Source organism: Echinops telfairi, unplaced genomic scaffold (genome assembly GCF_000313985.2).
Source record: "Echinops telfairi isolate 266 unplaced genomic scaffold, ASM31398v2 ScPeMD7_7469;HRSCAF=8507_1, whole genome shotgun sequence".
NCBI lineage: Eukaryota > Metazoa > Chordata > Mammalia > Afrosoricida > Tenrecidae > Echinops > Echinops telfairi.
Genome location: NW_022111373.1, coordinates 93,862,524 through 93,875,479, shown reverse-complemented (window position 1 = coordinate 93,875,479; position 12,956 = coordinate 93,862,524). Strand labels below are relative to the sequence as shown.

The 12,956-nt window shown below is 47.4% G+C and overlaps 1 protein-coding gene across 3 annotated transcripts in view; it reads right to left on the bottom strand.

Annotated features, from left to right (window-relative positions):
- PDE4D (phosphodiesterase 4D) overlaps positions 1–12,956 on the bottom strand; it is an 893,429-nt gene that overhangs the window by 36,628 nt on the left and 843,845 nt on the right. For 2 of the 3 annotated variants that reach the window (XM_004703593.3, XM_045285313.1), the window contains exon 6: positions 12,467–12,579. In XM_004703593.3, the coding sequence (XP_004703650.1) occupies positions 12,467–12,579 (113 nt within the window). Of the gene's footprint in view, positions 1–12,466; positions 12,580–12,665; positions 12,745–12,956 lie in introns of those variants that run through there. The other variant, XM_004703595.2, reaches the window with a different exon arrangement.

Sequence of the window (12,956 nt, the reverse complement as noted above, 5' to 3'; positions counted from 1 at the left end):
AACAAACCAACTACAAAAAAGAGAAAAGCCTGTAAATAGTTCAAGGTCTGTTTGTTGACCTTTAGAAGTATTTTCTGGTGGAGTCTGATGAGATGCCATGCCCTGATCCCAAAGTCTATTTTGGTATTGCCTGGGCGCTTCATTGCTCTGTTCCCCTTGCTGTTCTGTTGCATACCCTTAGTGTTTCGCCTCAGTGTGGTGGGGTCAAATCAGGCACAATTCCTGCACTGTGTCTCCAGTGTTGTCTCCCGTAGTGCTAAGGGTCGGTGAGGGAGGTCGAGTAGGAGTTCTAACCTTAGCAGAATTGAGACAGAAAAGTTTCCATTTGTCATCTGCTTTTTGGTTCCACTCTTTTATTTTGGAATCTACTATAACCTACAATATCGCAGTAGCCCTATTTCCACAGAGCCCTCTCTCCACTCTAGTCCTGCCTGGACCTTGCCATCGGTTGCATGGCCCATTCTATTACCTCTTTTCACTCCCAAGCAACAAGGTCTGTAGCGCATGGCCAAAGAGTTGGACTGGGCAACCCACCCACGCTGCTACTTGGCCCAGGACTCAGGAGGCAACAGGTGAAGGAGGTGGCACCCACTTCTTAGTACTGAAAATGACTGAGACCCATGAAAGCACAGTGCCTGTAAATCTCCCCCGCCCCCCCAATTCTGCTCAACCCTTCTTCCCTATTACCATAGCTGATGGTTTTCTGTCAAAGTCACTCACATACTCTGGTGTTTACATTTGGGATTTCTTTCTCCTTCAAGGTTGGCCCGTCTCAAATTTTCATTCTACCCTTATGTCACCATGCAAACCCTGAGGGGGAATGTGGGCAGGGGCATGGCCAGTGAGTCTTGCAAGGGCAGCCCTGATCCTAGGCCAGCTCAGCCACATGCTCCTCCTCTGCCCACCTTTCCCCTGCTGACACCACTCTCCAGTATCTCCCCACTCTTCCTTTCTTTCCTTCAGCAGTCTTCCTTCCCCAGGGAGCCCATCTTCACGCTCTGAAGGCCCCCTGCACAGTGGCTGCTGGGTGCTGTCAACTCGGAGCAAGCAAGCCCCTGCGGCAGAGCTGAACAGAGTTCCTTGGCTGAAATCTTGATGGGCAGATTGCCAGACCACTGTCCCAGTTAGCAACTACGTGGGCTCAAACAGGCAACCTCCTGGTCAGCAGCCAAGCACTTGTACCAAGCTTGGCATCTTCCGAGAAGGTGTTCCCCATAGACCCCATCCAACCCCAGGCCCTACTCCAATCCTCTAAAACCAGAAACCTGTTGCCATCAAATCCGCTCCGACTCAATGACCCTATAAGCACTGCCTCATAAGGTTTGCAAGGCTGTGAGGCTTTGCAGGAGCAAAAAAAGAGCCTCATCTGTCTCCCATGGTGCAGGTGGTGGGTTCAAACGACTGACCTTGAGGTTACGCAGACCAATGCATATGTAACCCACTACGCCACCCGGAGATGAAAATGGCAAAGAATATAAAGTCAAAATATGTGTCAAAGCTAGTTTCATCTGTTGTCACGGTCCACTGATCTGAAATCTGCACAATGAAAGACCTAAGAGGATCAGACTTTCCCCCCAAAAGGGGCTTGAATTCGTCAACAGACAGCCATTAAATACTAGTCAATAGATTTCCAATCCCCCCCCCCCAAATAGATTTCCATTGAACATCTGTCCCACGAAAAGAATCTGAGAAAAGTTTTCTTAGAAAAAAGGAATCAAGGCCTTGGATCCTCTAAATCAGCTGTTCTCAACCTGTGGGTCGCCACCACTTTGGGGTTCAAACGACCCTTTCACAGGGGTCATCCCATTCAAAACAGTAGCCAAAGGGTCATCCAATTCAAACCAGTAGCCAAATTACAGTTATGAAGTAGCAACAAAAATCATTTTATGGTTGGGGGGTCACCACAACACAAGGAACTGTATTAAAGGGTCGCGACATTAGGAAGGTTGAGAACCACTGCTCTAAATCCATCTTAATTTCTGAAACATCTTTTAATGCAATTCCAGGGTTTTTCATCCTTTCCAGTGTTTGTCCTTTTTTGCGAAATGGGGATCATCTTCCAATTAGTGGAATGCCACCCACATACATTATGGGCACCCACGAAAGCATTCTCTATATTAAAGATCATTAAAGCTTTCCAAACTTGAAATGTATCCTCCTACTCAACTCTGGCTACAAAGCCCGTCCTCTTTCAAAGTCCATCATTTCTCTTGACCCGTGAAAGAGAATTCAGCAAACACGAAAGAGGGCTGTTCCTGCTCAGAGAAGGAACGTCCTTGCTAAAACTCTGACTTAACGGAAACAACATCAGTGTGTGACTTTTAAATCAGTATTACTCTTTAAAATAAAATGCAGTAACTTGATTTTTTCATTTGTTTTCTCACCTCTGGCTAGTTTTCCACAGGAGTGAAGTTACTATTGTTTTTCTCTGATGAGTCTGTATTACAGTCATGAGGTAGAGTTGAACCGGGAGTGGAGAACACTATACTACATATACCTATATCTCTCTTATTTGAAAAGTATCCCTGTATTATTATTTTAAAATTCACATTTGTGTCTTAGAGGCTGACCCAAACCAGAACACTTATGTCCATAAAGAACGAGGTCTTACAATCGGCCAGCTCCTTTCTGCAATGGAGGAGAAGGCTAACCCCAGCCTGCACTTATTCGGATGGGGCAGTCTCTTGGCTGCCTGGTTGCTGGGGATACATCCGGTCAAGCTAAGGTATTTCCCGTGATGGGGCTCTGCGTGATACACTGTTTGCCGGTCACAAAGGCAATTACTGTGATTACAGGGCAGCAGACCAGGGAGCTGGTGGGACCCTCAGCTCATCCTGGATAAAACTGCACACTGCAGTGACTCGTCCTAACAGGCAAACACCAACAAGCACGTCTGGAGGCTGGCAGAGAAAGCAGGAGAGAAGCCATTTTTCTCACTCAAAACTCACTCAAAACTCACAGTCATCAAAGTCGTTGCCAACTCATAGTGACCCTGTAGGGCCAGGGTAGAACTGCCCCCGTGGGTTTCCGTTTTCAGTGGGGCAAAGGAAGAATTCTATTACCCAAATTGACAGAACCGTTGGAGGCCATGGATATGGCTCACCCAGTACGCTGTCGTTTAAACGTGATGGCACGAACCTGACAGAGACTACATGAGCACTGTGCTCATTTGGGGAGATGAGTTATTTCTTAGCAGAATCGAGAGACTACCTCGGGAAATGACTCAGGATTCTTGTGAAGGAAAGCAAAACATCTCTCTTGCAAGGCACGGTCTATAATAGACACAACACGACCCGCCGTGAGAAATGGTTTTTCTATGAATCAAGGCTACCCCTTTAGTCCAGATCTGGGATGAACGGTACCTCCACCTACTGACACTCACAGATCCGAGGCAGCCTCGGCAGTACTGCCTAGAACGCTCCCTCAGCCAATGCATGTGAACAGCGACGGAGTCCAGCTGCTCCTCCGAGACATGGCTCTCATTCCACGGACACACTCAAGAAGACTTTCAGAAAAGTGTACGTCCCTCCCACGATTAATGACTGAGCAAGAGGGAGAGGCATCTCTGACGTAAAATGAGGAAAAGTCCCCCTCAAACGTGCTTTTACCTAAGACGTTAGAAAAACTCAGCTGACTCCCCAGGTGGATCTGGGCACATTTGGAGCCTCATGTCCCAATTTTGTCTGATGTCTAACTGCGTAAAACAGATGATCCCTTCCACCCAGCCGTTAGGTGCTCACGCCTCGGGTTGGAGTCTGAGAAGGTGAATGAGTAATGTTCACAGTGACACTTTGAGATACAAGGGGGCTGCAGGAAGTTTGTGGGGAAAACGGAACTAAAAGACAAAGGCATTTTCCCAGAATTTTGAAACACCCCCCCTCCCGCACCATTTCCTCATCCTGGCCATGCCAAATACTACCAAACCCATCCAGAGAAGGAAGCGTCTGACCAGAAGACATTCCGTTTTCATTTATTCATTTATATTCATTCCATGCAAAATGGCACTGGGCAGAAAAAGGAGGAGACATTTCCTCGGTCTGAAATTCCCTTGCAAAGAGTCTGGAAAACAGTGAAATGGATGTTATCACCCATAAAGGCAGAACTGTGTCGAGAGGTAAAATTAACCTTGGCCCCAACATTGATCAGTAACGATGCCTCTCGCACCCAGAGGAGAAACATTTGCCGCCGTGTTTCCAGGAACACCACAACCCCACTTAGGAAACTCAGCAGTTATTTATTGTGCACCAGCTGCTCGACCCTGTGCTCAGTGCTCGTGGGGCTGGAAAAGTTAGAGACAAAGGCGCCCAGGGCACATAGGAAAAAGACTGAGGAAAAAGACACGGAAGACCATTGTCAACCCGCTGCCATCGAGCCCATTCGGACCCATGAGGACGCTACAGGACGAGGTCCAACTGCCCCTGGGGGTTTCAGAGGCTGCAACCCCTACCGGAGCACAGAGCCTCGTCTTTCTCCTGAGGAACCTGCGTTAGCAGCCCGCAGCCCATCAAGTAACCACTACATCAGCAGGGCTCCAGGACTTAGGTCCTGGACCAGGGGTGAGGGGAACAGCATAGGAAGTCCTGTGGAGGCTCAAAGAGAGCAGACTTCACACGGAGTAAGAGGATGAGATGTTTGGGAGGAGCTCGCAGAGGCAAGGCTTCAGGGGGGCAGCTTTTAAGGGTGATTAAGTGAGTACATTACCTGGAATTCTTTCATGCAGGGGATGTGTCTCTTTCCCACCCACCCCATTCCCACACTTATTTTTCTCTGCACCCTGGGTGTCTGCCACTTGTTACCAGGGGCTGTTGCGTCAATGCTGACTCATGGCGACCCCAAGTGGGCTGAACAGAAATGTGCGCCACAGGGTTTTCCAGGCTGCGACTTTGGGCAAGCAGATCACAGGCCTTTCTTATGAGCTGCGTTGGGTGGGTTTGAACCTACAACTTTTCTGTTAGTATCTGAGCTACTTAGGAAACCCCTTCTATATCTGTCTGGAATGTAGAGATATTTCTTTTAGATTCAAGGTTATCATCCAGTACCATATTTTCTTGCTCAAGTTTTTCCAGCTTTGGCTAGTTAGAGCTCCTCTAGTTTGTGCCTTCCTCCCTTTGATGGAGTCCTGTCCATGTGGGGTTCCCTTTGCTTTAGTGCTTGGAGAAGCTTCAGGCTAATCTTACACATGGCCTGTCTGACGCCGAGAATCAAGGTGTTCTGGTGGTATGTGTTGGGCTGCTAACACCAAGGACAGAAGTTTGAAACCAACAGGTGCTCTCTGGGAGAATGATGGGGCTTTCTATTCCTGTAAAGAGTTATAGTCTCGGAAACTCAGAGGCAGTTCCACCCAGTCTTACAGGGTGGGTCACTATGGGTTGGCATTGGCTCCATGACAGCGAGTGTGGCCAGCGAGCTTTGTGCCCTAGTGTTTATGTGTTGGGCTGCTAACCTCAGGGCATCAGTTTGAAACCACCAGCCACTGCAAGGGAGAAAGACAATGCCTTCTACTCCTGTAAAGAGTTACAGTTTGGAAACAGGGCCAGTCCTACCCTGTGCTATAGAGTAGTTATTAAGTTGGAATGGATGTGATGGGAGTGAGTTTGGTTTTGACTTTAAAGCCTTACAGTAGAGTCTTTTGCCCAAAAGTCCTGCTTCCTGTCACTGGAGAACCGTATCAGGAACCAAGATCTGTGCATGAGGCGGCCACCGCTGGCACCGGGGTGCCACTGCTTCCAGCCCTCTCAGCGGGCAGAAGAAGCAATTCTTCATGTGCATGTGCGACGGGTTACATTCTGAAAGGTGGATGGCGAGGCTGATATTTTCCTAATAAGAAATGTTAATATGGGATTCCGTGTCTGGATGGCTTCCTGTCTCCTCAGCGGAACAACACTGGAACCTGCCTTCACTTAGGAAGATATAGTAGATTATTTATTCTTCTTTACTGATGGATACATTTTGGCTACAAGCCCGCCTCAGAATGGCTAGGTGTTATAACACAACCTCAGGCCAGTGTGATAAACTACACAATAGCATAAGTGATGTATATGGATAGAAAGGACCATGTTTGAGCAGTATACTGAAAGTGCTACTTCCTATAGTAGAGAAATAGCATGCTCTGACATCGCCAGAGACATATTCCCTGCCACCGAGGTGATTCTGACTCAAAGTGAACCTGTCTATAGGATAGAACAGGTTGAAAATTGTTTCCCTCTTTCTGTATTACGTAAAATTTATGTTTCTAACACTGATTACAAAAACAAGGATTTTTAAACCTTCACAGTAACTTTAAAGCACTGAAATACTTGCCAAACACACACACACACACACACACACACACACACACACCACGGCCACCAAGTCAAATCCTATCAGGGCTCCAACTAGCAATCCTAAGGTTTCCAAGAATGCAAATGATTCTGGGTGCAAACATCTCACCTTTCTCCCATGGAGCTGCGGGTAGATTTGAATCACCAACCTTGCTGTTAGTGATCCCAGGTTTAACCCAGAGCACCACCAGGCTCCCGCACTTTCATGATCAGGCGAATCAACAGAAATCAAATGCAAAATAAACATCAAATAGTTGAGTTTCGGGTGCTGTAGATGTTTGCTTGTCAAATGTAGCACATTTTCTGAAAAAGTTGGTTAACTCTCAGCAAGTCTCCTGTGACTTGTTTTATATTTTAATTTTTCTGATGTAGAAATTAACTGTGGCTATTTCCTCTCCAAACAACTAAAACGCCATTTCTAAGCCACTGCAGCTTCCTTCTCAATAAGAGTTGAAATTTAATTCTACCTTGTGCTCCAGGCAAGGCCAACCGGGCAGGGAGCAGTAGGCTCGGCTCCATGCTGTGCACTGGCTGCTACAAAGCAGCAGGGGGCGCAGCCGCAGAAGGCACCCCAGAAAAGCAATTACAGGTAGCATCCGCCTGCTAGAGGTGCTTGTGAAAAAGCCAACAAACAAATAAATCCCATAAAGAAACTGTGGCCACAGGCGGCCGCAGGGCTGGCTTAAGCACATTTGGTATGAGTGCAGGAAAGCCCCGAAATCCAAGAAGGACGCTTACGTTTTAACTGCATGGCAAACTAGGGCGTTCCCATCCAGGCCCGATTTCAGAGCTGGCCCACAATTAGCGAGCACTCGCTAATTGTGTGATTTGGCGGGGAACATAAAATAATTTTGATCTCTGTCAGACATCGCTGCAAGTGAAGATCTGGCAAAAGGTAGCGAATTCTTGGGAGGGTAAAGTTGAGGGGTGCCGAAGCAGGACCCTTGGCGAGCCCTCCTTTCTGTATCCTTCCCAACCACCATCCCTCCACTCACTTAGCACCACAGAAGTAAACCCCACGCCACCATTAAAATGTTTGGCCTAAAGAACCAGCTAAATGCTTCCAAAAATTTGTACAAAGCGTGTACACGTGTGCCCACCAATCCCATTGCATGCTTCCCGTGTTCGAGAAATTAGTAAGGGCCATGTCTGTTTTCACTCAGTAAAAGAGAAATTCAGAAAAGAGTAAGCTTCTAACTCCAAAAAACCCAAATGCGCAATCATTGAGTCAATTCTGAAGCAGAGCGACCCTATAGGGCAGGATAGAACGGCCCCTGTGGGTTTCCCACCCTGTAACTCTTTAGGGAGCAAACGCCTCTCTCCCTCCCGCAAAGGCTGGGGGTTTCCATGGGTGCCACCACGAGGCCACCAGGCCTCCTTGTAGAGCCTGCAAATGTTTCTGTCTACATCCCCACTAAAAAGCGAAGTAGAATTTAAGTCGCTTTACTATAGAGAAATGTTAACTAAAGAAAGTTATCTGATAGTTATATAAAGGAATGAGACTTTAAAAATATCTCAATTACAACCTAATGGTAAATAGTTATCTTCTCATCTGATTTTTCCATCAACTTTTTTGAGCCCCTCACATGTACGATATTAGACAAAAGGTGCCGTGGTGGCACAGTGGTTAAGCACTTGGCTGTTAAGCATTGAAAGTCACCGGTTTAAACCCACGAGCCATTGTGTGGGAGTAAGATGAGGCAGTCTGCTTTCATAGACAACTGCCTTGTGGAGGCCAGTGGGAGCCCAAAACTCATCTGCAGAGTAGCTAGTCAGATTAAGCAGCGGGCAGATCCCTTCTAGCCACAGACAAGGGTTTCTAACAGCTGCACTATCAGATAGAGATCATTGTAATTGTGATTATACTGGATCGAACTTGATACTAGGTCAGTTGGCCTCCCTCTTGACCCAACCTGAAATTATTCTAGGTGCAAGTATTTCTTGCTTGCCCCATGACAAAAACTTCTTCCCTGGCCTTTTAAATACTGATGGTGGTATTTTTTCTTCTTATTTATTATTTGTATTTTAATCTTTATATTATTATTTTATCCTTACCACTTTATTTTGTTATGCTTTTTTGTTGTTTCTGTTGGTTTTACCAGTTTGTGATGTGAAGCACAGGAGTAGATGTACAGAGATAAGAACGGATGCAGGGGGTTATAGGGGTGGGGTGGTGAGAGACAGGGAGAAGAGAGGGAACACAAGAACTGATTGTGATTACACAACTCATTTTAAAAGTCATTTAGCCATGAAAAAAAGAAAATGATCTAAAGTTGATTGGAGGCAATGACTGTACAATTCTTGATAGAGTTGAACTATAGAATTGTATGATATGTGGATTACGCGCCAAACTGTTTTAAAAAAAAGACTACTGCCTTGGAAACCCTATGGGGCACTTCTTGCCCTCCCGGGTCAGTATGACTCACAATCAACTGGTAGCAAACAGACAGCCAATGACATCTGAGCTAAACCCCAAAGAGCAATGATAACAAGAGGCATACACTCAAACACAAACCCAACCCACTGCCACCATGGAGATGATTCCAACTCAGAGTGACCCTCATAGACGGTTTCCAAGGTTATACATCCATACCAGGGCAGCTAGGCTCATCTTTTTCTAAAGGTGCAGCTGGTGGGTTTGAACTGCTGGCCTTGCAGTTTGGCCGTCTAACACTTAATCAACATCGTCACCAGGGCTTTAACTGCTGTCAAACCCTGCATCAACAATCTGTCTGTATTCTTTCTAGCCCCTAGATTGGCATATAAAGTAGGTACTATTACCCCCAATTTATGGTAAGAAAATTGAAGTTTAAAAAAAGTTTAAGCAATGTCTCCAAAAAAAAGTAACTCGCTGGCAAAGGGAGAAACCATGATTCTCCTCTGGGTCTGCTGCCTCCACAGCAGTGAGACCTCCCCAAACCGCTGCCAACGAGAGTGATGAGGTCTCCAAGGGCATGTGCACACATCTCGGGCAGATTGATTAATGTGCTTACGAGGGTAAATGCTGGAGAGAGATGTAGCCACTCAAATTAAATGCCATCTGGATTCTCTGAACTTACCCCATTCGGTACAAGCGGCTTACATGTGCTAGTCAATGTGAGCTTCCGCCAAGAATGCCTTCATTTCTTGCCTCCACCCCAAGTAGCTGCATCCCCATTGTGCACCTAGACAGGGACACTAGCTGTGGCTCTGAAGCTCGGGGAAAAGAAACCAAGTGAAGGACTGCTTTTTCAAATCTATGAATAATTAGCGAACTCAATTTGCGGAGTGAAATCAATTTCTTTCTTCCTCCCACCCAAATCCATTTCCCTAATAAATACCATCCCTCGACTCGTACTTAAAATATCCTGATTCCGTACGCGTGTTTTTACGATACTACTGACTGCACTACTTAGAGTACCTCAGAGCAAACGGGAAAATGTCGTGGTTTCTCAGAGGCAGAAAATCACCCCAAAACCTTGGCTGATTTGAACAAGTATATGGGGGGTGGGGGGGACACGAATGGTAAACAAATCACCAGAAGGCAATTCATTCATATTCCAACCCTTGAAAACGCATGGTCATTAAGCGAGTCCAGTTTTGTCTTTTGTTTTAATTCATACTTCAGAGACCAACAACCCCCCTGGCTCTGTCATGCAAGGGTGCATATTTCTACTTCAAAATTAAGGTAGGGCTTCAAGGCTGACCTTCAAGTCAGCTGCTCCAGTTCCCTTCACAGCTCATGGGGATGTGTGCTAGTTGTGCCCTTGCAGCAAGCAAGGGGAGAAAGGGGGGCTTTCTACTCTCCTAAAGAGTAGCAGTCTCAGAAACGCATAGGGTCAGTTCTAGCCTGTCCTCTTGGGGTCGCTGTGAGTTGGCATTGACTAGATGCAGTTCGTTTCGTTAAGTCTGGGTTGATTTTAACAAGCGAGAGGGAAACTCCACAATCTTTTCTTCTTTTTGTGCTAATCCTTTCTCGTGCATCAAAAAGCCCTTTGATTTAGCACTTATTTAGAAATGTATGGGTTATTGAAAAAGAAATGAATGGCTTCTACCTTAAAAGTTTAAGCAACAGGTCGGCTGAGTGGCCTTTAATTTTTAAAAGAGGTGTTAAATCAATAATCTTTCAATCACAAGGCAGGACAGCTACTATAATAACCACATTCCAGCAAAGTGTTTTCACTTTACCTATATCCCCCTCCCCCACCCTTCACCCGCATAAATTAATTCAGCTCCCATTCTAAACCTATAAATTAACTCAGAGCCTGACTTGGGGGCCCACCCACATAGAGATTAAAAATGAATAAAAATCTCCTGTTTTATTTGGGGCTTTTCAAAGAAAGAGATAATCATTTGAGCTATTATTGTGACTTCCGATTTTCTTTGATCTTAAGTCATTTATCATACATTGTTTGATTTCATGTTAGTTTTTAAATTTAAGCACAGGTCTCATCAATAGCTGCTCCAGATTGGAGTTGGGTTTTTTTTTTTTTTGTAAGAGGACTGTCAAATCATCTTGAGAACATAAACAAATGCTTGCACATCTCCTTAACTTCTCCAAGGTTCTATCTTTCTTCTGGCAACACAGAATTTGCCAGACAACAGGAGTATGACCTCAGAATTTAAGACACTGTAAATCTACTGCTCAGTCCTTAAGACACTCTAAGTCTCGGAATCAAATTAGGAGAAACTAGTTTGTGGTTTTGTTAAACTCATTAGGACCAAAGAGCTGGGCAGTTACATGAGATGGCACCTGATGCCACAGGTGTGTGTGTGTGTGTGTGTATGTGTGTGTGTGTGTGGTGTGTGGTGTGTTGGGGTGGGGTTTAGAAAGTCCTGGTAGAGAGAGCAATACTGGGTACTTTGAAGGAGAGCCACACTAAATGTAGAAACGGGGCCCAAAGGAGAAAATCAAACAAAACATTTGATCACCAGGGTGCATATTGATAGATGAGAATAGGAGACTCGCCTGCAGGACAATGACTGGGGTCCCCTTTGATTGTACTGGTTTATTTGAAGCCCCCATTTCCTCCGTTGCATAGGAAATGCCACCTGCATAAGCAATGCACAAGTTCAGGCGCTCAAGTAAAATCATTTAAGAACAGAGCAAGGAAAAAACAGGTGGGATGAAAAGTAGAGTTAGACCAAAAGAAGAAAAGCAAGAAGAAGCCCAAACCAAACAGCACTGACTCACTGAAATATGTACGTGCATGGAGCGACATAGTAAATGACCTTGTAACACAGCGGCCCAAGTGACTTCAACATCTTTCCGAGGCATCGATTTCTAGTTGCCACCCCACACAGAGTTGCCAGCTCTTACTGGCTGATTAGCCATCTGCATCCAACATTCACAAGTCTCCTTTCCTGGCCAGTCATTAGAAGCATAAGAACAGGCATCCCACCACCACCACCCATCACGCCCTACCCCTCGAAAATACAGCAAAAGTGCAAGAACTCTACCTGGGGTCCCGGCCCTCTAGGTCCACTCAACCCCAGAGCTCCGTAACAGAAAACACCAGCACTTTGGTCCATAGGGTCCTAAGGCCCGGTAGAAGCACTATTGCAACTCCATGACCTCCGGACACAAGGGCCTTTCGCTCCAAGCAACCAAGGCACTGATCACAAAGAAGCTTCTAACTTTTCGGATGGGTCCTGCCAGAGGACGGCCGTGGGCAACTGCATACATAAAGGCTCCGTCTGACACCCGGACGATCAGATACAGGAGGGTGAAGGTGGCACGCTGTGGGAGAACTCTTCCGAGTTTGCAGTGTGCAAAGTGGTAACTCCAAGGCCAGCAGACAAGTCTGATTTCCAACTGGGGGGTCCCAAGAACACCTTTAAATGTCCAACGCTAATGGGCGCTCCCAGGTGTCTGCGGCAAGGGCAAAAGTGTCACTTGGGAACCCCCGGAATAAACCAACCCTTCTGTCTTGCGGGGTCCTGCAAACTGTGTCTAAACAGCGTGTGCAGAATCATTATTGCACCTGGAAGGCATGGGAGGGGCAGGGGGACCACGTTAATTGCGGGGGGAGGGGGCACGGCCACATGCAGTGAGGGTGACCGCTGTCTGTCTGGCCGTCCTTAGATCGTGGGGGCCGGTGGCTTCTCTAGCGAGCAACTCGGCCGCTGAAGGGCGTGGGTGACAGCCGCGCCGCCCTGGGGCTTACCTTGTTGGATGCCATTTCACTGACGGAGTTCCTGGTCTGCAGGGTCTCTAGCTGGTCCAGACACCAGTCCAGCTCCTCCAGGGTCTCGCTGGCCAGTTTTTGGTAGGCCTCCTCTGCGAAGAGATAGGGAAAGGGGGGCTCAGTTCTGCGGCGCTTCGCGGGGCCGCCAGCGAGTTCAAAGGAGGCCATCCTGCCGTACCCCGCCATGCTCGGATGCCCGGTGCCCGCACATGAGGGCTGCTCCTTCATATTGCCGCGCCCGGCACAGCGAGGGGGGCCGCGGCTGTGCGCGCGGGGCGGCCGGCCGCGGGGAAGCGCTCTCTCTCCAGCTTGACGTCTCCGTCTGGCCTCCAGGGAGGGCGCGCGACGCGACGCCGGCCAACTCTGACCCGCGGCCAAGGTCAGAAAGAAAAGCACCGGGCGACGGCGAGAAGGCGCGACGCGCCCCGAGCGCTAGTCCCAGCGGCCGCCCCGCAGGGGGAGCGTCGGG